Genomic DNA, 27,316 nt, shown 5'->3' on the forward strand with positions numbered 1-27,316 from the left:
AACATTTTTGACTAAGGAATTAGAGAATTTTTCCAAATGAACGTCAACATTCTAAAATAGGACAACCAAAACAATTAATTTCTCCGGGTTCAAAGTTATTATATAATTTTTATTGACGTTTGAACAGCCGTATAAATAGGTTAGATAGCTCATGTGGTTTACAGTAGAGGCGGTTTCTCAATCTGAGTTCGCAAAATATGGAATAAATACGGATTCACTCTAAGTCCGTCATCTCACGGGTCGGTAAACACCAAGTGCTGTAAGACCCTGCGCAGAAAAATTACACACTGTATTGCGCTGCAGACCTTACTTTAGCGAAGTTAATTATCTGCGCAGGGTCTTGCAGCGTTCTGTTTATGTCGATTGCTTATTGATGGGCTAACTCATTACAAACTGTGAGTGGATCTGAAATTGACATTGGAGCGCGTATTTCTTTTTGTTCAATAGGAAGCAGTACTGAGTGTAGAAAGATAATTAGCATAGCAAACCCGTGCGTGTTTCAAGGCAGTACTGTCTTACTGCCTCCTATTGAACACGGAAAAGAAAATACACCACTGGAGCCAAACATATTGCCTAACGAAAACATTTGTCAAAGAGAAAGTGCACTATTTCGCACTGAGAAGATAGCAAAAAGCATTGCTTTTTACTTTTTGTTGATCTACATGGAGCAAATTTACTTTCCAGTTAGTTCACGCTAACGGCGTTCCGTACCATTTGGTACGGAATTATTAAATGATTAAATTGGTCCACGATTAAATGGCACCCACAGGCTTTGTAAAAGATTTTGCACAAACAAAACCTAATTTATTACTGTCGTCACAATGACTGAAATGGTACTTATAGTCTTTGTGAATGATTTTACAAAAGCAAAAGCTGCTCTATAACTGTCGTCACCGTTACTTAAATGGTAAAGATTTTACAACTTAATACGCCTCCCAGTTTGCTTTTCGCCAAGAAGGTTTCGCCCAGGCCGGTGCCGCGGCATGCCGTTGTAGTTGTTAACCGGCTGTGCAGTCTGCCAGCGCGCTCAGTGACCCCAGTCACCGGAGATAGTTGATTTATGGTCACCGGGACAATGTAACCGCGACAGGAACTTTACAGCAAGTGGTTTATTTAATTTTATATTGTAGACACCATCTCTACTCATTACATAGAAAAATTAATTTTTCAGAAATATATGTGAATCATGGTCGACAGGCTCGGTGAGTGTTTTGGATTGACATTTATTGTTTTTTTTATTCGAAAACTTACGTTTCAACAGTTTTTAACAAGATCTAGATTCACTTTGGACTTTTCCAATATGGAATAACGCTTTAAATGATATCTTACAGTGCTTACCTTCTAATTTCTTTGTACTTTCATCCCAACTTTCTTATTAAACAAATACACATTTTTCTATTTTTTTAGTAAACAGCGAAGCAAATGCTAGGAGGATTAGTATGGTGGAGAGTTGCTTCGGCAGCTCCGGTCAGGTATGGTATTGCTTGTAAAAATATTGATCTAGGTAAAAGATTTTGACAACATCATATCACACTGTAATTATTGGTTCCAATGCCAAAGTCTCAATTGATGTCTTGTATTGAAATCCAATCTGTCTAATTCAATCAGGATGTCTTCACAGAATTGAGCCTATTATGTTAATTTACACCTTGAAATGAATGTCAGTGAAAGTATATTCAATCATGTAATTTTGTGTATGTTTAAAATTGTAGCTGTTCCTAACATTTTGACAAACAAAATTTTCAAATCCATTTTTGACATACCATAATTTATGAAAATCATATGGCAAATTTAATTGGTATTAGTTTTATTTCATAATTTTTCTCTTAGAAAATATAAATATTTGAACTATAAACATAAACATTTTGAAGTGGAACATTCATTGTTAATGTTTTTTCTAGCCCCTTGCGGTGCAGGGCCGGGTGCTGGTGGGAGAGGGAGTCCTAACCAAAATGTGTCGCAAGAAACCAAAACCACGACAGTTTTTTCTTTTCAACGACATTCTTGTGTATGGCAACATTATCATTAATAAGAAAAAATACAATAAACAGCACATCATACCCCTCGAGGAAGTCAAGCTGGAATCAATCAAAGACGATGGACGTGAGTGATTAAAACAAATTTTATGCAAAATTTCTTCTATATTGTTCTAAATTTGAAAATTTTATAATTTCAATCTATGGCTAACTTGATACTGAACATAGACTTGATATAATAGATAAACTTACAGGCAAAAAAGTTTATGTGAAAATAGCATGTTTTCCAATAGTTATTGAAATATGTGCATTGAAGAAATAGAAAGACTCGAAAATCTGTCTCATCAAGTGCTAATATTTTCTTCTTTTTAATCTATCAAGCAATCTTTTTTATCTTCTTACTAGGTATTTATAACATTACATCTGCTCTTAGATTTTTGATCACAGGTATCAATTGTTTTAAATGAAAAAAATTTTACTAGGCAGATTTCACAAACTATTTTAACTTCTTGATCGCTGATGCCAAACTTTCGCTGTGCGCCAGCTGCTTCTATTTTCGTAATAACTTATTGTATCGTCTTACCATATTATGTATTTATAAAAAATGGTATGTAATCTGCGAAATAGTTTTACCAGGATAGCTGATTTTTTAATACATAGTATGCTTAAGGATACACTGGTGAACAAAGTTACACCGGCAATAGCAAAAAGTATTTTTTCATCTCTACTGCATATTACTAAAGTTTGTGGGTGAGGGGGCGGGGATTGGTTAATGTTATGAATCTATTAAATTAATTTAAAAGCTGTGCAAATACCATGATGCCATAGCTGTCCGTCCATTGGAGAGTTTTGGGTGCTTTAGAAATTAGATATACATTCCAATCTCTTTATTATTAATATTATTTATTTATCTGATTTGCTTATCAATCAAATATGTGTTTTTATCTAAAATACTAAATAAATTTACAAATCTATTTCAAACCTTTATACCGATTACGTATGAAGAATGGTAAGGCTGTCGGTTTCGACAATATTGCTGCTGAATATTTTAAAGTAGAAAGGCGGATAATTCTCACATGGTTGTGTGGTAAAACCATGTATGAGAAATGTGGAGATACGCAAAGAGTACAAGGCTGATATGAGCGTAATGAGTAAGATTAAGAATGGGACGCTTAGATGGTTTGGTCGTGTAGAGTGAATGAGCGAAGAAAGGTGTGTGAGGAGAATGTATGTAGCAAATGTGAATGCTAGCAGAAGTTGGGGACGCCCGAGGAAAACATGGCATGACCAAGTGAAACAGATACTTGAGTCAGAATAATAGAAGAGTATGTATGAATGTGAATGAGGCAAGAAGTGTGTGCCAAGACCGAGTTGTTTGGCGGTCCATCCTCTCTGCCTACCCTTGTGGAGAAACGGCCTGATGGTTAGTTAGTTAGTTATATGGTGACCGCATCATACTATTAAAGGGTCAGAATAAAAACCTAAACTAAGGAAACATTACATTATGTAGCTTTAAAGACGTTATCATTGAATTCCTGTAAATACTATGACAAATATTATATATTATTTTTTCCATTAGAAAGATGACCAATATGCAATGTGCCTATGATTCACCGTGGCCATTAAAATATAAATCGTTTTAACTCTTTATTGGTATCCCATTTAGGAATGTGACTAAGACTCTCAATATTATGCAGCAATCATATATTCCATGTAAGAAGTGTTTCTTAGATGCATTCACTTCAAACAATATAATCATTTTTACATTGTTCTTTCTGCATGCTCTTTACAAATTATCTTCTATTTTTTTATAAAGTCATGACGAGAAAAGTTGTCATTTGCAGGTTGAATCATTATGTAACTTTTTTTTAACGATTAGGAGGTTCTTTAGTGAAGCAGGTAGAAGAAGTATTAAAAGTTGCACTTTGAGTCATTAAAAAATAATTCAACATTCGAACTAGAATATTTGTCAGGGGAATCAAACCCACAACTTGTAAAGACAAATTCAGACCACTATTCACTAGCAAATGAGACTTACAAAACATTGAAGACATTAGAATCTTAAATAGAATCAACACTGCCTTGAAGAAATGATTCATGACAGGAAAAACCATAGATTTTTATCATTCCAACAATTTGCATTAAATTTTGTCTGCTGAATTGTTTGGATAACATAAATAACTCAATGGAAGATAAAACTCACTATATTATTAGTCATTATGTGTTTGATAAAAATTTGCAAAATGATAAACTCAAGATAAAACTAATGTAATGTTGGATGGGTTAAACAAACTTATAACATCAGCATTAATAATATGTACTAGAAACCATGGTGGTTTAGTGGTCGAGAGGAGGTTACTGACTTTATCATCGCCGTTTAGTCAAAAGTCACAACCCACAAACTTTTGATATATCTAAATTTCAATGTTGGAAAATAATCTTAAAAGAATACTTTTTGTTCTATATTACGCGGGTAGATAAATCTTTGAAATTTCCGTTATTTAAACTTACGACAAGTTAATGAAAAAGGTTATTTGAAAATTAACACCCTATCACAATATTGTTGTCAATGTTGTCATACACGACTGTACTTAACGTCTGTCGTCTAAGGATGGGTTATCCCATAGAATTTGAACAATTCATCAAATTTCTACGTTCATTTTCGGGTTCCGTGAAAGTCCTTTTCAATTTCTGTTATTACATCATTATAGGCCAGTTACTTGACAGAATTGAAATAATAACAGAACCCGAAAAGAGCTGTCACAGAACTTGAAAATTAACTTTGAAATTTGAAACAACCCGTCCTTAGTGTGAAATGAATGTGACAAGTTTAGTACCAGATACCGCCTCCACTTGAACTCGCGCTGCCTTCACTCTGCGCCACAAATAAGACCTGAGTTCGAATCGGTGGCCTCAGTCGGATTCAATAGGTCAAGGGTGCACATGTTTTTTGTTATCGATTAGAAAAATGAGAAATGCATATAAATAGGTCGATAATGAGCAACCCCCTGATAAATGGCCCTGCTCGGGCTCTCGGCTACCCTGTCTACAGTAGTTTTATACCTTTGGTAAATCCTTTCAAGCCACAAAATGACAATTTTAAAGGAAATGATCGAGTTCACGGCTATAATGAGTAATTACATATAATTTATTTATTAACGGACATCCAAATTACAAAATAATAACACGAATAAAGTAAAATGAAAAATACAGGATTAGACAAAGGTACATGAAAGCAAAGACATAAGGCAGATATAATATAAGAAAATAAAGTGACAAGTTGAATCAAGTCAAGACTACGCCGTGGATCAGGACCACGGGACACTTATAATACTCCGTCACTTGTTTAGCGACCGGCAAAAATCATTCAGACTTATCCCAAAAAAGTTAAGGTTTTGACGTGAGTTGACCAGTCTACACATTCTGGACAATGGTGAATAATATCCAAAATTTGTCGAATGATGGTTGAGGAAGAGCAGTTCATTATTTCTGAGTCTTTGCGAGGGGATATTGAAGGGAATGAGTTGCAGTAGAGTAGGTGAATCAATAATACCATTTATAATAATTGTTAATAACTATTATAATGAGGTCGATTCACTGGTATACCGAGCAAATAATTTTGTCAACACAATTTCTGAATATATGAATGGGTCATTGGGTCTGAAAAATAGTTATTATTCAAGAATTTCCTATCCCATTAGGGACATATTCATATTTTACTACAACTACCTGCGTAAGATTGTCGGCTATGTGAACCATCGCTATCCATCGGGCACAATGTAAAATTGTCATCAAATCTGCGAAAGTTTTGCAAAATTTGAGCTTCACAAATTTTTTCCCTTTTTATGTCTTCTTTTGTATTACAATTCATCGTTAATTTTGTTTTAATAACCAATAAATATGTTTATGAAGGTACCTAGTTACGAGTACCTACATAACCAATTTTGACTGTATTGCAATACTATTTTATCTTTATGAGATATTTGAGGGTTGAGTAATTTAATCTACGGTTTTCTCGAAATAACTTTATTTTTATAGAATTTTTTTTACCACATTTTCATATTTTTCCATTTTATTTTATTTTAGAGTTTCGGAATGGATGGTTCATTAGAACAGCTTCAAAATCCTTTGCCGTCTACGCAGCTACATCAACGGAAAAAGAGGAATGGATGGCCCACATAGAGAAATGCATCGAGGACCTATTGAGAAAAAGTATGTACAATATTCTGTTCTGGAATACACAAAATTACGGTTATAATGATATATCGTTGGCTTTCTATAATGCAGAGCAATTTTAGTTAAAAGTGGGTTAATAATGCCACCAAGTGTAGAACTAAATACTCACTGTAAATTTCACTACGCGTCGAGGCTTTTAACCACTTAATTCTAGGGTTTTTTTATAAAAAGTGTTTTTATAAAAATCAGGTTAAATAAAACGATGCATTCATACATACGTGAAAACAATATAGTAATAACGAAATAAGCTGCTCAAAAATACAACCGATCTCTGAGGCAAACTGCAGGAAAATTCAAACTGCGTAAAATACATCGCTAACTTTTGACGAGCCTTACTCGTGTTGGCTAAAAATAGAACGCTGCGAGTCGAAATCAGCGATCATCACTCGGGCTAGCAGAAATTAGAACACATTTAGCGCGCGAGCGTGACTCGTTCAAAAGCATTAAGCTGTTAATATTTCTGCTATAAATAATATTAATCCCGCCATGTGTTTTTTTAACAGAAATATGTTTGGGATATATTTTTTTTCTTTCTACAAAAATTATTATTTCATAAGAAAATGCCACAGATAGTGAATTTCACGTGGCGACATTTAGAATTAAAATATTGTTTGTTTGAAGTAAACATTACACTCGTACAATGTCTACATCAAACCGCAAAGGAAACTACAACTGATGCAGTGAAATTTTAATTACTCGTCACATGAGCACAGATTCTCAAACTTATTTCGATCACCGCCCACATTGAGATTTTAAAAAAATCTTATGACCCCCATATTTTTTAACTTACCTTTTTACATTACCATCTGTAATTTATATCTGCGTATTTTAAAAACAGCTATTGCAAATATAATTTAAAAAACATGCATTATTATATGGATAGGGTAAATAGGTTGTGACCCATATCCCATTTCTGAAATCAAAGAATGTTTCAATGAGAGAAAGTAAAACAAACTATTATTATTTAATTCAGCTAGAGTCTGCCGTCGCCCCTCTAGATTTCCTTAACGCCCCTTAATTTTCTTTGAGCCTTCTGCTGCCCCCCTGAAACCCTCCAGCGCTTACAATGGGGGGTGTTATCGCCCACTTTGAGAAGTACTGATTTAGAGGGTTTACTGCATGAAAAGTATGCACAAATCCACACATGAAAAATTTGTGTAAATCTACTATTTTTAATGTGCAAAGCCTTGGTTAAAGTCTTTATGTTAAGGTATGTCTAGCGTTGAATACTAAATATTGCAAACATGCAAAATGGTGGAAACAACGTGATTGTTGTGGCAGTAAAACTTACTGAATAACAATATTTTATTATCCCACTTATTTTACGTTTGTCTGATTAATTCCGTGTTTATACTAAATATATATCGTCGGCCTACTGCTAGAAGTCATTAACTAAAGAAATGTTGATTCTGAGATAAACCACTTTAAAGTTTCTGCTGCCTTTAATCAGTTATACCAAACTAAAATAATAACAAAGGTGATTTTTTTAAAAGCGCTTTTATTGATCTACGACAACTGCTTTTATGTGGGAATTAAACTTTTTGTTTTATTCTTATTAACCACTTAATACTCGTTTTTTTTTAACAAAAACATCTGAAAAATATTTTATTTTTTATAAAGAGTTAGCATAATAAATTGACCAGTTCAAAAAAAAAACAAAACAAGCAATGAAAAATGTAAAAAAATTTAACCATATTCAAAAAATAAAACAATAAAAAAATCTGGCGAGCGCAGTTCGTTTGTTTATACAAGTCAAAAGACGTGAGCAGTGTTCGGGTTGTCGCGGTACGATACACGCGCCGTCCGCGAACACCGCACATTCAAAAGCATTAATTGGTTAATAGGAAAAAAAATTTAAAAACCCTCCTTAGTGACTTTTGGCAAACATGTAAAACAATGAATGGTAATATTTTTTTTCTCTCAGGACGTCACCAAAATGTTCTCATGATTTTTATCCATATTTTATTTGCACATTATCCCACTTTTAAAAGTCATTGAAATATTTTAGTGATTTTGTATTAACAAGTATTGGTATTATAAGCTCATAGTGACTATTATGGTGCTCAATTAGCTATAAACAAAGACTCGTTTTCTCAGTAAAGCAAGAAAAAATAGATAATTTCTGTCAGTTAACCGACGATATGTAATCAAATTATGAAGATGACATGTACATATAATGATAATATGATCTCTGCAGGTGGAAAGAAAGCCGTAGAGGTACACGCTGCTGTGTGGGTGCCAGACAATGTGGCTCCGGTCTGTATGCACTGTAAGAAGACTCAGTTCACAGTTCTTAACCGCAGGGTAAGTCTTACACAAACTTAACCCACTGATTTTTTTCTCTCTTTCAAAGAAAATGTATTATATTTAAAGAGTTAGTAACAACAGTAAAATTAGATTTTCGAAAGGTAACTTCATAATGACGATGTTATAAACTTTCAAAGTGAACTTGGGTAAAACGTGTGTACAATCATAACACAATTCACAATTCGAATGGCGCTCGTGCTGTACCAGTCGTTGTATGTACTTTGACATCATAAGCTTATTTGCCGGCCGCAAATATCAACATTTTGACGTTTTATATCTTCGATACTATTCGGTAATTTCTAATAACTCTAACTAAGTTCTGTCCTCAGCATGCTCTAATAATTATTATATTTTTGAAAATAATGTGAATTTTCATTGTAGGAGACAACTTTAACAAAAATTCATAGAATTATTAGTACAAATTAAAAAAAATTCTAAGATATCTTTATATGAGAACGCATGGTGAATACCCACGATTTATGCATCACATAGATTTGCTCTCCGAAACGCAATATGAAAGTCTCCAATCTAGGAGAAATGGGACCCTTCAAGTAACAGCTTTTAAAATCATGAACTATTACATTGACAGCCCATACCTCTTGGAATGCTATAAATTGTTTGTACCGAACAACTACCGTCAGAGTCGACGCCACGAATTGCTCTGTATTTCACACGGAAGAACAGACGTTATGGCCCAGCATAGCATGACAAGAGGTATGGTGCTGCTAAATGATACCTCTAGGTCTCTTGACATTTTCAACATTGGCCTTAAAGATTTCAAAAGTCATTTTAGGCAAGAACTCTAAAATATCGGTTATTGTAAAATGTTTCATTGAAAACTTTGTATATTTCATGCGTATTGTAATAGGATTACATCAATCTGTAATGCACAAAACAAAAAAAAACTTCATGGGTATTTCACCATTTAGTTGAAAATAAAAAGCTCACAAATTTCTGCATAAGATTGAACTCATTATTTTCACCTTAAGTCTGAACTCATCAAATGTATTAACCTTCCAGCACCACTGTCGCTCCTGCGGCTCGGTGGTGTGCGGCCCCTGCTCGTCTAAGAAGTTCCTCCTGCCGGGGCAGTCCAGCAAGCCCCTGCGCGTGTGCCACCAGTGCTACGACCGGCTGACCCGGGACCGGCAGCGCGGCCCCGTCCCGCCCCCTCCTGGTCCGGGGACCCCTGGCTCGCCGGGAGCCCTCAGTGTCCCGGACGCAGCGGGATCAGGAGGCGACTCGTCCGAGGATAGCGACGATGATGAAGAGAGGAATCAGGAGAAACATGAGGAAGTGAGTATATAATGGCACATTATTTTTAAAAAAATGTAATGTTTTTTTAGGTAGATATGTTTTTAAATGATTCTGTCAATAGCGGGATCCTATAATGATGTACATATTTTCAACATAAAGTTAACCTTCTGGCTATTTCTTTATCATGTATCAAAAAGTATAAAGGCGTGTTTATATTTTTGTAAGAAAAAAGGATGAAGGGGTTATAAAAAAAACCTTGTAAATACTATACATAATGAGTATAGAAACTTATCTTATATGCCAAAAAGGCAGAACTAAATGAGTAAAAAATAAAATAATGCAAAATTTTATTGTAGCAAAGGGGAACGAAGAAAGCAAAAAAGATTGAGTACTCATTCCATTAAGAGCTTATTATGACAAATTTCCCTCTTCCCTTTCACATACAGAGTTATTCCTTCTGTCTACTGTAATGATGAGTTTAGACGTGAATTCAATTTATGATGTAAGTGTTGAAAAAGATTAAGAAAGAGACGATTTGATCGTCTGGTCACATAGAGCTAATGGACAGAAAAAGAATTGTTAGGAGAATGTAATTATGATGCGGAAGTGAATTTAAGTTGCCGGGGATGCCCCGGGGAGATATGGCACGATCAAATGAAACAAATACTTCAGTCGGAAGTTTGTATACATATGAGAAGCAAAGAAGTGTGAATTTGTGTGGTATTCCTTACCCTCTTCCTATCCCTGCGGATAAATGTGGTGATTTTGGTTTGTATTTAGTTTTGTGTAAGTCATGTTATTTGAGTTGTTACTTCATAAAATGAGTGTCAGTATCCCTTCTACAAGTTTATAATTTAAATATGTACACATCTATTGGTAGGGTAGATACCAAAGTTTATTATAGTGTTCTTGATTATTCACAGGGCTTCAGAAGCCACTTTGGGAAACTAGTTATTGACAGTCTTGAGAATATCAGCTGTAAATGACAAAGAACATTTAACAAAAGGTTTGATCTTCTATTGAAAATAATTCTACCCATAACGAGTTGATGTTATTTTTCTTATTTTAAAAATCTTTTTAATTGTTGTGTTTTCTCCCCTTTTGCAAAATTTTGTGGCCATTTACCAAATACATAATCTTAATTATTGTCCCCTTGCTTAAAATATTGATGTTTTTGCTTTTATTATTATTTAATTCCGTCGCACTTTAATTTTTTTCCTGTACAAATTGATTGAATCCTCTACCGTGCAGTAAATACATGCCTATGGTAGAAAATAAACTGCTACGTAATGAATATATCGTCGCTGTGAAATCAAACCGGCATATCTGCAAAATGCTTGTTTTTCACCAGAGCGCTTTAAAGATTTCTCATATGATATTTTCCCTTTAACGTCCGTTTGGTTTACCTCAAAGCCACCTTATGAATGAATAAAATTTAGACGAATACTGCTTATTGAAGTAGTAGTTGCAAATAAATCGAAAATTGCTTAAATTAAGAGTAAAAGCAGATATGCCAGTATGGCTTTAAAATCAGTGTAATATTTGCTTTTGCGTCATAGTGGCTTCTTCTTTTGGAACCTGTTTTTAGGTATAAAAAAAAAAATGTTGTCAATGAAAAAATAATTTATTGCTTCACAATTTTTTTATAAACAATTAACATAAAACTGCTCTTCCCTTTGCTGGTAACTTCAAAGTTTCCCAATCGTTTATGGAAATCTGAATAAATTGACGTTATTATCCCGGTGGTAACTAACTTTAGGATACCATTTTTCTTCTTCTCATTAATGGTCTCTTGGAATAAGCTTGCATCAGAACAGTGTTCACGCTCCCATTGCCCCGTTTATTCCTTTTCTTCGCCTCCTCCCAGGCATGTGATCTGTAGGATGTTTTGAAGTAAAAGTTGCCGTCGTAAATGATACAAACATCACACTGATCTTTCTTCGGTGTGAAAGTTTGTATGACTTGAAAAAACCTCTGTACTGGTAGTAGCTGATTCCTGCAAGGTTTGTCTCCTTTCTTTCTTTTAGATAATCTCTGTGATCGGCGATAGATTTTCCACCATCGATATACTCCCGAGAACTTTGAGATCTGTAGTAATGACTAGGAACACTTGCGTTTACAGTTGTGGCAAGGAGGCTTCACGCTTCGTTGGTTCACTCTTCCACGGGTTTTAGACTCGTATTCCTCACCGAAGTTTCGCATCTTTCAGTTTGCTAAAGTTTTTTTTATTAAATTTGCCTATTTTAATTTATTGTTTTAACCGGGAGAAATTTTACCTGGGTCAGACATTTTGGCATATATGCCGGTTTGTTTTAGTTGAGGCTGCTATAAACGCCTTTGTTAAGTGCAAACCGGATTATCTGCCAATAAGTCTTACAAAAGTCATATCTGGGTAATAATAAAAATGTACTATTGTGAGATAATTCAGTTTTACTTACATGATGGACGCATTTCCACCTTGAAAGTTGTGAAGCAACTGGCGTATTGCGGGATAGGTCTGTCTTCTGCTAAAAAAGTGGAGAATTCCCGCGTAAATGCATACCAGCCCAACGCCATCTGACAGATTTTTATTCAACTATACGACATGCCGGTTCGATATAAGAATAGAAGGGAAAAAAAGAAATTTTTTGACACCAATAACTCGAAAGCTCCATTTTTGCACATATGCCGGTTTGATTTAACAGCGACGATATTTTATAACATTGTTAATATTTTGTATAAGAAGTTTTCATACTCAAAAAGTTTGGTTTTTTCGATCCCTTGAAGACTGGATTTTTAAAAAGGCCCATATTTTCCAACATATAAGGTTTTCCCGCTTGAGAAGTTTTTTTCTGTTTACTAAACTTTGCTGTTTTGCACGATTAATGATTAACCCCTCAGGCCTCTGGAGTATTTACCTTCATATTTTTTAAAGAAGCTGTCAGAAAGTCGCAGAATTTGTGTGTATTTCCGATTTGCAATAATATCAAAATAAACGGAATATTTATGAATGTATCCAAAAACTAAAAACTGTTTTTGAAAGGTGATGAAATATGCTTTAAAATTTTATTATTAGAAATAAACATAATTTTTTTAATATTAAAATTTAGAATGCAATCATTTTTTATTTTAAATGGCATCCCTTATGCTTTTTAATCTAAACTCCGAACTAAAATCACTGATAACGAAAAAAATACGTATTTTATTAGACAAATGTATTATAAGCATTATTGTCAACTCACTTTTTTGTCATTTCGTATAAAAATAATTCATAAACAATTCACAAAGTATCATAATTTTTGCTCAAATTGCGGTCAGAACCTTTAGTTTCGTAAAGGTGTACATTTTAATTTTTCTGTAGTCAACTTCTAGATTTGAATACGAAGGATGGGGTGTTCCCTTTCTACCTCCGTTTAGATCATATTTCTCACCATGACAGAAAGGGAGACACAACGATTTATATGAGCTGTTCACAAAACTGAACAAATTAGCCTGAGGGGTTATAAACCCTTTATTTTATATTTTTTACTGTAAGATTCTCATTTTGTTCTTTGAGCTATTCTTTACATTTTATTGTAAGATTGTTCTTTGAGCTTTTCTTTACATGTTACTGTAAGATCCTCATTGTTGTTCGTTGAGCTATTCTTTACATTTTATTGTAAGATTGTTCTTTGAGCTTTTCTTTACATGTTACTGTAAGATCCTCATTGTTGTTCTTTGAGCTATTCTTTACATTTTATTGTAAGATTGTTCTTTGAGCTTTTCTTTACATGTTACTGTAAGATCCTCATTGTTGTTCTTTGAGCTATTCTTTACATTTTATTGTAAGATTGTTCTTTGAGCTTTTCTTTACATTTTACTGTAAGATCCTCATTATTGTTCTTTGAGCTATTCTTTACATTTTATTGTAAGATTGTTCTTTGAGCTTTTCTTTACATGTTACTGTAAGATCCTCATTGTTGTTCTTTGAGCTATTCTTTACGTTTTACTGCAAGATAGTTCTTTGAGCTTTTCTTTACTTTACTGTAAGATCCTCATTGTTGTTCTTTGAGCTATTCTTTACATTTTATTGTAAGATTGTTCTTTGAACTTTTCTTCACATGTTACTGTAAGATCCTCATTGTTGTTCTTTGAGCTATTCTTTACGTTTTACTGCAAGATTGTTCTTTGAGCTTTTCTTTACTGTAAGATCCACATTGTTGTTCTTTGAGCTATTCTTTACATTTTATTGTAAGATTGTTCTTTGAGCTTTTCTTCACATGTTACTGTAAGATCCTCATTGTTGTTCTTTGAGCTATGTTTTACTGCAAGATTGTTCTTTGAGCTTTTCTTTACATTTTTTCTCCTTGTACATTAAATTTGTGCAATAGTTGAATTGAGACTATTTATGCTATAAAATTATATTTGACTTTATATTTTTATAAATCATCTTTTACTAATGCCCCTTAAAGATTTGAATGTAGTTTTTAATATTTCTATGTGCCGCTATTAACGCTAACAATCTTTCGTTAGTGTTTGGTGTTTGATTAATGCATTACCTCTATCATTTAATATTTGCATTTAATTACAAGAAACAGCTTAATACTGCATCTACAAAACGTGGATAAAGAAGTATATGTAAAATGTATAAGTATAATGTTTGTTTATATTAATTTTAGCCGACATTTTACGGCGACGGAGAGAAGACTGAGGACTGCCAGCCGTCCCAAGACAATGGTGCTAACGTAAAGTAACAGTGGCAGAGACGGTGTCACACCTCGGAGCTGGCGGATGCCGAGCCCTGCGCGACCAAACCCAACCTCCCATTTCCAAACTGAATCTGAACTGGAAATCAAAACTTTTGGACAATTTTCAAAATCAATATATTTTTCTAAATGATTTTCACAAACCCTCTTCAAGTTAATGTTTGATTTATTATTTGCATGAATCAACAATGACCTAGTTTTATATATAGAATAGATAAAAACCCTTGCGTTTAGACTTCTTTCTACCACTTTTGTTTGGAAAATAAAATTCTTATTTTACTATTATGCCGCCCGCAGATAAGAGACTTTAGTTGCGGCGACAGTTGAAAACTATTACAAAATTTATAGAAATGTTTTAAAAAATCTCCCTTGTGTCTTGTCGCTCGTGTGCGCACCTCCATATACCGTACTGGATTTTATGCCTTTAGCTGATTCTCTCGTGTGCGACCTGCCTTATTCTAATTTGAATTTTGCACTTTGTTTTCAGACTGCTTCAGATATTTTCTTTACATTTTTATTATTTTCTATGTTTGAAAATTGTAAGTAAATTGCTAGTGGCAATAATAACTTACTTATTTGATTTAAAACCATTCTAGAAGCAAACTGTTTCTATGCATTGGGTATTAGAAAGAGAATCTCTGAACTGACTTAGTTCCGGAGGGGTATAACTCCGATTGAAAGTTGGAACCGAAATATTGTGACGCCACATGATTGCCTGACTATATCCACTAATGAAAAACTCTGAAAATCTATGGAATAAACTTTCAGAGTTTTTCATTGGTGTATAGTATAATAATTAGGCTCCGAATGAAAATTGTACTGTCTAGATATTGTGGCATATCTATGCTTTTTTAGGTCCAATTTGTTTCATATTAGTGAGTGGTTTATTTATGGTACTGTTGTGTAACACATGGTTGGGTTATCTGAAGAGTTTAATGCTTTATCTGCTGGCGTCTAAAAAACTACCAACTAATGAGTTGTTGAAGATAAAATTCGTATAAACAAACTATTTTTTTAAATCTAATGCATTTTTTTCAGTTTTGCCAGGTAGATTTCACTCTTATTAAAATCAATAATTTCACAATAGACAATATTAGCAAACAAAATAAAATGAAGGGAAGAAATATTGGTGGCTTGGAAAAGTGGGCGCATAAATAATATTGACTGTCCGGACAAAAGCAATGCTATAGTGGTACTAAAAAGTGAACTTAAAAACTGCATGACGCGCTAGGCCTTATTTAGTTGCACAAATTATCCAATTTTTATTTTAATTTTCGCAGGGTTCATGAAATGCCTTGCACACGGAGACTAGTGTGAATTAATATTTAAAAGTTTAAATATGTTATTGTTTGAAGAATGAGATATGAATGATTGATCAGGAAAATATTATTCCAGATATCAAAGTATACATATTTGACAATTATTGTATAAATATTTTAATACAAAAATAATTATTTTTTGTGATGCAACAATTCTCATTTTGTGGATTATGATCAGGGGGGTATAACTCTGAAAATTGGAACCGAAATATTGTGATGTTATATGATTGCCTACCTATATCCACCAATAAAAAACTCTGAAAGTCTATAGAATAAACTTTCAGAGTTTTTCATTGGTGTATAATATAATAAGTAGGCTCCGAATGAGAATTGTACTGTCTATATATTGGCATATCTATGGTTTTTTAGGACCAATTTGTTTCATACAAAAAGCCTGAAGATAATGATCTAGTGAGTGGTTTATTTATGATTATATTCTATCTAAATTCACTAATAAAAAATACACTTCAAATTCGTTAAGTAATGTTGTATTTCTGAAATGCATAAATGTTTACACACTTACCGTCTCACTGTTAGATTCTTACGTGCCCGTTCAACATTGGTGTGGTAAAGCCGACCTTGAGCATGGTTTTAAGCAAACAAATGCTATGGTAACAAGTCAAGTTTTCACTGTTTACCTTACGAGCTGTGTAATATTTACACCACGTTTTTTTATTAAGGCTGTTAATTTACTCGTAGAAAATGCAATGCTTATTTATAGGAAAGTGTATTTCAATCCTCATTGAATTCTTATTGATTGGTGTTTCATTGTAGCATCACAATTGCCGATACTATTTACATTTTGGATTTGCTAAGTAAATTTTATTAAAGCTTTGCTGTTTGTTGCTAATTGTTGTTATGCATGTCCCGTAGAAAATAATTTATCATCTTTTTAGTTCCTCGACACAAAGACATTTTCTTTTCTTCAATATTATCGACTTATGTTTTAGGCTATTTTATTTTCAATAGGTGCGTAGTGTAAATAATTATCTTTGGAATATTCATATTCATTTTTAAATGTACAACTTTAAATCGACAAAAAAATCTAGCCCACCTGGAATATAAACAAACATGTACACGATTGTATGATAATAATTTATTAATACTTTCCTTTGTTAGCATCAGCTTTCGTGCATACATCACATTAGAGATGTTTTGACCGTGCTAAAAGTTGGCCAGTTTGATAAAAATTAGAGGATTTAATTTGACAATAGTCGTAAAATATCTGTATATTGTATAGTACATAATATATCTCACCTTTTCTTCTTGGGTTGCTAGAATGGCTCAGAGAAGGAAAACCCTCATTATTCAAAGAACGTTTCAAGTTTTCGAACTAACCAACAAACTTAATTTAGTCCTACACCAAACTCAAGAGCTAGTTCTCTTGATTGGTGTAGAAATACTAAAAAACATTTTTTCACTCTTTTTTGTTCTTATCTCATGGTTTTCATTTAACATTTTATTGTTCTATTAAAATAATTTAATTTATGTTTATTATTATTATAATATCCTCGATAGTAGGATGGTATGTAGTATTATTTTTAGTCAAAAATGTTTAGGACGAGTTGTTTCGGAGAATTTGAACAATTCATCAAATTTCAACGTTCATTTTCAAGTTCTGTGAAAGATTTTTTAAAGTTCTGTTTTAATTTCAGTTTTGTCAAGCACCTAGCCTATGATGACATAATAACAGAACTTGAATAGGACTTTCACAGAACCCGGAAATGAACGTTGAAATTTGATGAATTGTTCAAATTCTCCGAAACAACCCGTCCTTAGTGTCATTCGGCCTACAAGAAGTATGAAGATATTCATACATTGGCCTAATACAAATTAAAAAATACTCATTTTGGTCCCATTATGAGAGTTAATCTAATTTATTGAACGTCACCTTGCCTTTTTATTTAAAAAATGTACCTTTCAACTCTTTTAAGTTGTCAAATGGATCTTTATATAGGTGATGTGTCCTCTTTTCTCTTCCCGGATGTAATAAGTACGAAACAATAACGGAAACCTATCAACTGTCAAAAAAAGAAATGGCAGTGATTGGTCATTTGATGACTGTCACAAAACAACTGGGCCTACAAATCTATGAAGTCATACGAAAAGAAACCTACATTCATAAAAGTGGATTATTCTGTCCTTTACCTACTTCATAAAATTGTTAAAGATGTAATTATTTTATGTTCACGTAAACTTCTGTACTTGTAAATCATCACTTGTATAACTAACTTGTACGGCAGAACATTAAGTTGGTTAGTTTTAAACTTTTTCAATTTGTGATTATAAATATTGCTTGCGAGTTGAGGAAACGAGGCACATATTATTATTGTATCTTAATATTTAATTTGTATCTCAGGCTAAGGGGTATCGCGTTAAGCATTCTTCCTTCCTAAATTATTTATTATGGTGCTTTGTGACGCCCGACCTTTGTGTTTTGCTAATGATAGGCTAGTTAAATCTACACTCATGTTGTGCCTTTAAAAGTTGATTTCAAGTTCGAATAATTTCCACATTTAACTTCAAATGACTGAGCTTATCAAGCCTCAATTTTCTGAATTATCATCATGGTTATGTTATGGATTTGTTTTTGTAATTTTGACTTACGAGATAGAGAAAAAAAATTATCCGTGTTCTATTTTTATAATATTCTCATATGGTCTATATGTATGTTATAAATATTTTAATTTGTAATTATATTAAAAAATAAAATTTTATTCCCCATGCAATAATAGTTTTGTTTTATTTTCTCATTTACTCTCTCCGGCGTTGCTCGGATTTTACGTAGAGTTTTCAAAATCTAATGTAGACAGTGACCTTCCTCTTGTTTTGAAGGTCCAGTGTGCAAAATTTCATCAACCTCGGAATAAAACTGTAGATTTGTATACAAATCAAATCCACTCCGCCCGCCTGCCACAAACATACGCGAGAGCGTATTGGAAAACACATACCCTCCTATGAATAATAGCAATGCGCCGTATTCTTCTTCTTCCTGTTAATATGGTAGAGGTCAATCAATGTGGGATGTTTAGGTTATTCAGCCAGTCGACGTATTTAGAGTTTGCTCTTTTTAGTTACGTTGTTTTTGGGTTTGTTTTTCCAACTTGCTATACTTTCTCTCTCTAGCGTGACAAACATCTAAATTGTTCTCAATTTAAAATACTCATCATAAGCAAAAGTCTGTTTGTCTCTGCAAAAACTCAAAAAAAATTGAGCTACGCAGTTTAGATAACCATAACTGTCGAACAATAAGACAAGACTCCATATTTTTTCCACGTCGGTTAGTAAACCAGTGATGACATATGGAAGAATTTTTTTTGCTTGTTTTGGAAGAAAAAAAACCAAAAGTCGCCGGATTCCAAAATTTCATTTAAATTTTTTACTCCAAATGTCAGGAATCACTGATAAAAGTAAGTCACGTACGTCCCATAACACCAGTGACGAAATGTGGAAGAATTTTTTTTTGCTTGTCAAAACAATTTTTTTTTGTTTATTTTTTTCAAAATTTCATTTAAATTTTTTACTCCAAATGTCAGGAATCACTGATAAAAGTAAGTCACGTACGTCCCATAACACCAGTGACGAAATGTGGAAGAATTTTTTTTTGCTTGTCAAAACAATTTTTTTTTTTGTTTATTTTTTTCAAAATTTCATTTAAATTTTTTACTCCAAATGTCAGGAATCACTGATGAAAGTAAGTCACGTACGTCCCTTAACACCCTGTATACATACATAATTATAAAACAGAATATATAAATAATAATTTCTTTATTTTATGAAAAATATAATAATTTTGTAACATAATAATGATTCACCAACCAAGCATAACCTGATAATATTAAATTAAATCACAGTCAGTTCAAAACCAAAACCAAAAAAAAATAATCAAGCCTAACCCTAAATTGATTTGGTTAATAATTTGCCAAACTCGATTGGCATAGTTAGAAAAAAACCTAACACGGTTTATTTGGTTCAATAGACAACCAAGTTTATTTCTTAATTGGTAAATAGATTGAGGACTGGTTTGGTTACAAATTAACCAAATGATAAAGTCAAATTTATAATAATAGATAAGTTTTCTACTGCTTGTCAATGTTAGCGGCCAGTTCAAACCACTGTCTTAGGGCGTCACTCAGAACAGCGGGCAGCGCAGCCACATCCCTCAGGATGAGGTAGAACGGGAAAGGGAAGGAGTCCAAGTAAGGACTCAAGGTCTCCAGCTGGAAGGTTGTGGTGTTGAAAACCGGCATACGAATGTCCATGATGGAAACCTTAAATAAATAAATTATATTACAGCCACAAAATATAACAGGGTGTATGGCGGTAACATTGTGAGAATGAAGGATGTGGGCAAGAAAAAGAAAAAAATATAACAATGTGTAACAGGGTGTATGGTGGTAACATTGTGAGATTGAAGGATGTGGGCAAGGGAAAGAAAAAAATATAACAATGTGTAACAGGGTGTACGGTGGTAACATTGTGAGATTGAAGGATGTGGGCAAGGGAAAGAAAAATATAACAATGTGTAACAGGGTATATGGTGGTAACATTGTGAGATTGAAGGATGTGGGCAAGGGAAAGAAAATAATATAACAATGTGTAACAGGGTGTATGGTGGTAACATTGTGAGAATGAAGGATGTGGGCAAGGGAAAGAAAAAATATAACAATGTGTAACAGGGTGTATGGTGGTAACATTGTGAGATTGAAGGATGTGGGCAAGGGAAAGAAAAAAATATAACAATGTGTAACAGGGGTGTATGGTGGTAACATTGTGAGATTGAAGGATGTGGGCCAAGGAAAGAAAAAGGTTGGGAAGTTGGAAGGTATCTATCTCTCCAGAGTAATACGGAGAGCATCTTCCCCTCCGGAAAAAGGGATAAATGCACACTATATTACAATATTACAGCAGAACCCTGTTAATTAGAAAACCAACGCATTAAGGTTAAATCATGAGTTCATAGAAGGCGTTAATTAAATTATTTTATTAAAATACCAAAATAATTTTTGAATCAAAAAAGCATTTTGTATGAAATATTTGGAAAATTTTTCGAATTATTAGGGTTTGAATTAACAGGGGTCTACTATACATGCTTTTAAAAACAATTAAATTCTCCGTTTCTAAATACACAGTTATTCACTTTTTAGAGCATTGATGCTACGGCATGCTGTATATTGCACTGCTCCGTAAAGTGGGCATAAATGACTCTAGCTATTGATCACATTCTGTTTTCAGTAAATAATTGAAGTGACTTACTTCACTGGCCGGGTTGTCCACAATCAAATAGACCATGAACACTCCTTGCTGCCTCGCTCTCCGCACCGCTTGAGTCACTTTCAGTTCTCCCTCGGAGAAGATTCCTCTGCCGTCACTAACTATCAGGAGTAACTTGGCGTTTGGTGCGCTACTGCCCGAGCACTGTTCCTCGAACATAGCGGAAGAGAAGTCCAGGAGTTTGGCAATGCGAGTCTTGGTCTGCTTGAAGGTTAGGTTCTCCAGGAGTTTGCAGCCGGAACTCTCGGTGAACTGGTCGCCGAATGAGTGAAGGATTTGCGTATCCTCGCCGAAGCTCAATACTGCTAGCTCACCCGCTTCCAAAAGATTTAATGCCTACAAAAATATATTGATTACGAAATGCATGCAAAAATTGTTATTTTATGATAGGCCTGCGATTTCATTATGCTTTATGTCCTTTTTGTATACTATACCTATAAATACTATCTTTTAAGGTGAAACAGATGTGACAATTCCCATACAATCTATTTTTCAGCCACATTTGAAAACTATAGATAATATTTTATTTATTTTAGTACCGAAAAATAATACTCGTAATGAGTTTATCGCGAACGAAAATTTCACTGTTCTATCACTTATAATAACCAAGTAATTAAATTAACAAAAGTAATTATTTTATGCGGGCACCGCCAGCCGAAATGCCCGAATCCGTGTTAGAAGGAGACAAACATATGTGCGAGCCATATGTTTCACGTGCACGCTATTAGCCCATTCCCACGGTGTTAAAGTGGTCAGTAAATTTGTAGTAAAAATGTCAATTTGCGCGGCTTGATTTGTTATTCTGATAGAATGTTCGTTTTGCTTTTTTACGAATGTTCCAGTATTACTCGTCGCAAGGAACATTTGCGGTTTTGGCACGCAGTAAAAAAGGCAAAATTAACTGTATAATAATTATAGTGAGAGCGGTTGTAATTATTTAGAACTTTCTTAAATCTGTAACTATCACTAGCTAGACGCCCGCCAATTCACATTCTCTCATTCATTTGAGCGGCCGCTACACTACTCGCTTCGGCGCTTCGACGAAGTCCTCGACGAAGTTAGCCGAAGTCCGAAGTGCGTGCCCACACACTCGTGCAACTTCGCGAGTAGCTCAGTCTCTCGGAGTCCGTGCACTAGGCAACATGGACGTTCAAGTGGCAAATAAAGGATGAAAGTAGATTAAATGCTGTTGAAATGAGATCCCTGAGGCGTATAATAATAATAATAATAATAATTGGATAATTTGTAAAGCGCCGTTTTTGTGAAAAATCACCTCAAGGGCGTATGTGTGGTAAAACCATGTTTGATCGTGTGAGGAATGTGGAGATCCGCAAAGAGGGCAAGGCTGATGTAAGCGTAATGAGTAAGATTAAGAAAGGGACGCTTAGATGGTTTGGGCATGTAGAGCGAATGAGCGAAGATAGGAGTGTAAGGAGGATATATGATGCAAATGTGAATGGTAGCAGAAGTCGGGGACGCCCGAGGAAGACATGGCACGATCAAGTGAATCAGATACTCGAGTCGGGCCATGTCAAGAGTCAGAATAATAGAAGAGTATGTATGAGACGATGTATGAATGTGAATGAGGCAAGGAGTGTGTGCCAAGACCGAGTTGTTTGGCGGTCCGTCCTCTCTGCCTACCCCTGCGGGGAAACGGCGTGATGGTTATTTTTTTTAATTTTTTTTTTTATAGTGAATACCTCACAAGAGTCCCAACTGCTCCCGTCTGGAGCCAGTGAGACTATGGCATCCCCAATTGGGGGATGTTGTGAGGCTGAAGGTAAGTGGGGAAGGGAAAGAGGAAGGTGGGGAAGTACCTGGCTATTCAGATCTAGTCACTAAACACGGCTTAAGCCATTTGGAGCAACGTTTCAATTCTGAATGGTGGTCTTACACCAGGGCGATACTGGTAGTATCTTCCACTCTGGAACGTGCCGCAAATATACTATATATTATTTTAATTAATTAATTGTGAATGACACAAATCAATCAAATAAAATTTATTTGCGCACGCCGGGTTCGAACCCGCGACCTTCGGAATGGCAGTCCAATGCGTTACCACTGGACTATGCCGGCCGTCAAGTTTATTCAAGGTTAGTTAGTTAGTTAGTTATCTTTATGGTCCCTTTCAATTGGGTCCCAAATAACCGCCTCGGATTGGAGTGTTTCTAGGAACAAAAAAATTAGGTCCTGTGACCACAGTGTAGAAGCCATATTTTATTACGTATAGTCACTATGACTCTGCGCACGCACAACCACCAAACACGACGTCTCGAAGCGAACTGAAGTGAACCGAGTAGTGTGGGCAGACACTTCGTGTTCGAACTTCGAGTCCTTTGACTCGGGCGCATTTACCGACAACAATCGGAAGTCGGGCGAAGCGAAGCGAAGATGACCGAAGCGAAGCGAAGTTCGTGCCCACACTATCGTATTCGGTCAACTTCGATCAACTTCGCGAGTAGTGTAGCTGGGCTACAACAGTCATTGTCTGCCGCGGTTTGAAGTGACTTTTTTCGATTTTGTACAGCATTGTTATTCCATAAAAATGAGGCGTGCCCTTTATAAGAATCATCAGTATTCCGGGAAAAGAGTGAATCCAAGACTAAAGCTGCTGCCACACGCAAAGCTCACATCAAAAGTTAATGTACAGCGCATCATCTTTTCTACCGACACACGACGCTATCAAATATTTCTTCCTATGGTAGGAGAGGGGGTCAGTTGAATTCGAGAGCGGCCGAGGAACATAATTTCATTTGTCAAAGTGACAACTTTACTTACTGACAGCTTGAGCACGTTTTCGAAATGGATGATACTTGTCGCCTATTGCTGGATCTGTTGGACAGCTCATCCTCAGATGAAGATGCCGCCAACTATATAGTTATAAATGCTATTTAAAAAACTTTTTAGATTTTAAACAATCTGCGCGTAAATAGCGCATTTTCACATAACCTGACATAACCTCTCCGTCGAATCAGGAAATTCGCAGTTCGCACGCCGATCGACGAAAGCGACATATAATAAATTATTGTAAAATAAGCTCAACTTTCGTCCAAGCCGTCCAACTTTATCAAAAAACCGAATGATATTACCATATAAACATACTGAGATTAAAAATATGATTAATTTTGAAAGGGCGAAAATTTGTTTACTTCAAATTCAAATATTGATTATATTTATATTTTAAATATATGTTAAGTATGTTTGCCAAATAAAGTTTTTTTTTATGTTCCTAAATTTACTAGCACACATGACGATATGAGCTAACATAATAAATAAGAAATGCATTATTAGGCTCCTTATGTCATGGCTGTCAAAGGGAACACGGAACTTAGTTGGTAGCTCCGTAATTTAAAATGACCCCCTCTCCTTTTTACGGCGGAGAGGGGGACTCATAACTTTTCAAATATCGCGTCGGGAGCGGTTACGTAAAATAAATTCGGTTAGCGAAGTTCAGAACCACACTTATAGCGCGTTATATTTTTACGTGTGTCGGGTCTGTATGGGATTGTATGGCGAGCGCTATTGTGCTTTATATTATCTGTTGATGTGAGCTTTGCGTGTGGCAGCAGCTTAAGTGCGAACGGGATGAAACGTCAGCACGGCGAATCGGAATACAGGTAAGTATTATGAAATTATTTCAAAATATTTTATTATTTTTTAAATATTTTCTCGGTACCTACCTAACTAACTAACCATCACGCTTGTTATTTTATGACCCATGTCGCTCGTTTGGTATAGGGTGATTCATATGTAATGTTGCTCAAAAATTATACTCCTTTAATGCCTTTATATTATATCTTTTAATTCCCACAAACACTGGTGCGGAAATAAAGAAAACAAGTGTTCGAATGACGAGACCCCTAAAATTAATTTTTGTGGAGAAATCCAGGACTGCTTCTCTGTGAGAAAGATGATGAATTAATTGGACAAAGTAGACCAATTCAAGCTATCGGACAAAATATTAAAACAAACATTGAAAGAAAAAGGATCTTACAAAAAAAAGAAATATGGACAGAATATGTGAAAAGAATAAAAAATAAATAAATAAGTAAATAAAAAATCTTTTACTATCGTCGTTCCCGCCAGGCATCGTGAGTTCAATTCCACAGCTGGCTAATTCCTCCATCACGACCCAGGCAACGCTTTCCGCTTACTGTGATGGCAGTTTTACAACTAGTTTATGGACACCGTGTATAAGATATTTGTACAAAAAGTTTTTTTTTTCAATCACCTTTCTGCCCTATAAAGGATTTACTATTATTTACATGACATGTTTGTCATTTGTGAAAATAAAATATACCCATTTACAAAATACAAAAAGTTTTTTAATGTGAAAAGGCGACTTCATATGCACACTGTAGGCATCGTCTTTGTGGACACTCATATATTACGACGCACGTGGCGAGCTGATTTCAAAACAATGCCTATATTATTTAGATGCTTGATATTACGAGAGCCCTTTCTGACTTATGCATATGACAAATTTGTTTCTCCGTCTGGCAATTCTAACCACTTCGTTGGTTTGATGAATGCGCCCCATAGAAATGTAAGAAAAAGTGTAACCTTTTGACTTATTCGCGAAATATTTGTGAGCAAGCAAAAGCGCGAATACATGGTTACTATGTAGGTATATACCTACATCGCTTGGTATGATTATGTTCATTTAGCAAAAGCGGCCTTTAAAAAAAAGGTCCAGTTAACGCCAGCTCCCGGCACACATACCGTTGTTCCTAGCCGGCTCCTTTTATAAATTATTTAATCTTCCCAGGCATTGATTTAGTTTAGTGAATTGAACAAACCTCTATCTCGTGTCTCTTTCATACTCATGCGAAACATCGTAAATTTTTTGAAATGGAGTCTTTTTCGCAAATGGTTTTGGTTGGGTAAATAAAAATTTCCTGTACCAACGCGCGCGGAGCTGCGTGAAATGTCTTTTGTACGTATTTTTTGCAATGAAATTGTGTATTTTTCAGCCGTTTTCTACGATTATGTAATTTTAGGTACCATAAAAAATTTATACAGATTAATATTACTTATATACGTTCGCAAACCAATAATTCATCTCAATATTATTAAGCATAACGTGTTAAAAGTGTTTTATTAGACGATATTGAAAATAACACCATCTATCGGCGTAAAGTTTCGAAAAATGTTTTGAGATGGCCCTTAAACAAATGTTTTACCTAACCAATTAAACCAGTGCAACTTTCAATTTACAGGAACAATGAATTGAACAATGAAAATTGACATCAACTGACAATGTTGCCCAATGTTGATGTCAATTTTGCACCAATTGACCATGGCTACTTTAATTGATGATTATTAGAGTCAATTTACATCAGAATTATGATTTTTTGTAAAAAATTAGAAACACAATTTAGGTGGTGAATAAAAACTGTGGGAAACACTGAACTTCAACGCCCAACGTTATTGACGGAAATTTGTGTTATTTATTTATTTAGACGCCCATTGGGCTTTTACATATGTAGTGGAAGTTTCCGCCTTTGCCAAACAAGCTTCTTGGATTTTCATTTATTTTTTTAATATTTAGTAATATTGTCGCGGGGGACCCCGCCTTTAGACTGGTCTTCCTTCTTTACACAAACAGGAAAAAACATTGGGGCAGGGCCACAATGTTTCATGTTTGCACAAACATTTGGTTCAATGTTTGAGGTATAACTGCCCTGCCTTTAGACTGGTCTCCCTTCTTATCCCAAACAGGAAAAAACATTGGCCCTGCCCCAATGTTTCATGTTTGCACAAACATTTGGTTCGATGTTTGTGGTAATATTGCCTTTAGGTCTCCCTTCTTTACAGGTATGTTCTTAATTACAAAGAGAGGTTTAACAATTTTCAGAAAAGAGGGGAATCAATCAACAATCAATATTTATCCACATTCCATCCAAGGGTTTCTAAACTTTTGAAAAACTAAAAACTCGGCTAGTTATGAAATATTTGCGACTACTTACTTGAGAAACAAGCGCCAAACTTTCAAAGGCAAGTTCCTTGGAGCGATTGTCACACATGGAGCTGGAGTCATCTATGGCTACGGCGATGTGATATTCTCGTTTAGCGGGGCGGGTGCGCCGCAACCAAATGCGGTCCTTGCGGAAATGTGAAGCGATGTAAGGGATCACTCGTCGCATGTTTATTCTCCTTCCGGTGCGGTAATCGCCTACAAAAAAACATTCAAACGAATGGTTATATAGTAAAAATGGTATTG

The 27,316-nt window shown here is 34.7% G+C and overlaps 2 protein-coding genes across 3 annotated transcripts in view; one reads left to right on the top strand and one right to left on the bottom strand.

Moving 5' to 3' along the window:
* Window positions 1-1,185: 1,185 nt before the first annotated feature.
* On the top strand, window positions 1,186-18,523 carry rush (pleckstrin homology and FYVE domain containing family member rush hour). The gene is made up of 7 exons (XM_089638986.1): window positions 1,186-1,202; window positions 1,408-1,472; window positions 1,902-2,103; window positions 6,063-6,188; window positions 8,410-8,516; window positions 9,540-9,815; window positions 14,414-18,523. The coding sequence occupies exons 1-7, from the start codon at window positions 1,187-1,189 to the stop codon at window positions 14,486-14,488; spliced, it is 867 nt and encodes a 288-aa protein (XP_089495112.1). The 5' UTR covers window position 1,186; the 3' UTR covers window positions 14,489-18,523.
* A 1,047-nt stretch (window positions 18,524-19,570) lies between these two features.
* LOC149418758 (midasin) overlaps window positions 19,571-27,316 on the bottom strand; it is a 49,189-nt gene continuing 41,443 nt past the window's right edge. For both annotated transcript variants that reach the window (XM_089638988.1, XM_089638987.1), the window contains 3 exons: window positions 27,063-27,268; window positions 21,076-21,429; window positions 19,571-20,090 (listed from right to left, as the gene is read on the bottom strand). In XM_089638988.1, coding sequence (XP_089495114.1) covers window positions 19,899-20,090; window positions 21,076-21,429; window positions 27,063-27,268 — 752 coding nt within the window. In that variant the 3' untranslated portion in view covers window positions 19,571-19,898. The remainder of the gene's footprint in view (window positions 20,091-21,075; window positions 21,430-27,062; window positions 27,269-27,316) is intronic.

The sequence above is a fragment of the Hesperophylax consimilis genome, chromosome 13, assembly GCF_061612785.1.
Source record: "Hesperophylax consimilis isolate HC1 chromosome 13, BYU_Hcon_1.0, whole genome shotgun sequence".
Classification (NCBI taxonomy): domain Eukaryota; kingdom Metazoa; phylum Arthropoda; class Insecta; order Trichoptera; family Limnephilidae; genus Hesperophylax; species Hesperophylax consimilis.

Coding starts and splice junctions, on each gene's coding strand:
- rush (XM_089638986.1), top strand. Junction 1,473..1,901: donor GCTTCGGCAGCTCCGGTCAG/GTATGGTATTGC, acceptor TGTTTTTTCTAG/CCCCTTGCGGTGCAGGGCCG. Junction 6,189..8,409: donor CGAGGACCTATTGAGAAAAA/GTATGTACAATA, acceptor TGATCTCTGCAG/GTGGAAAGAAAGCCGTAGAG.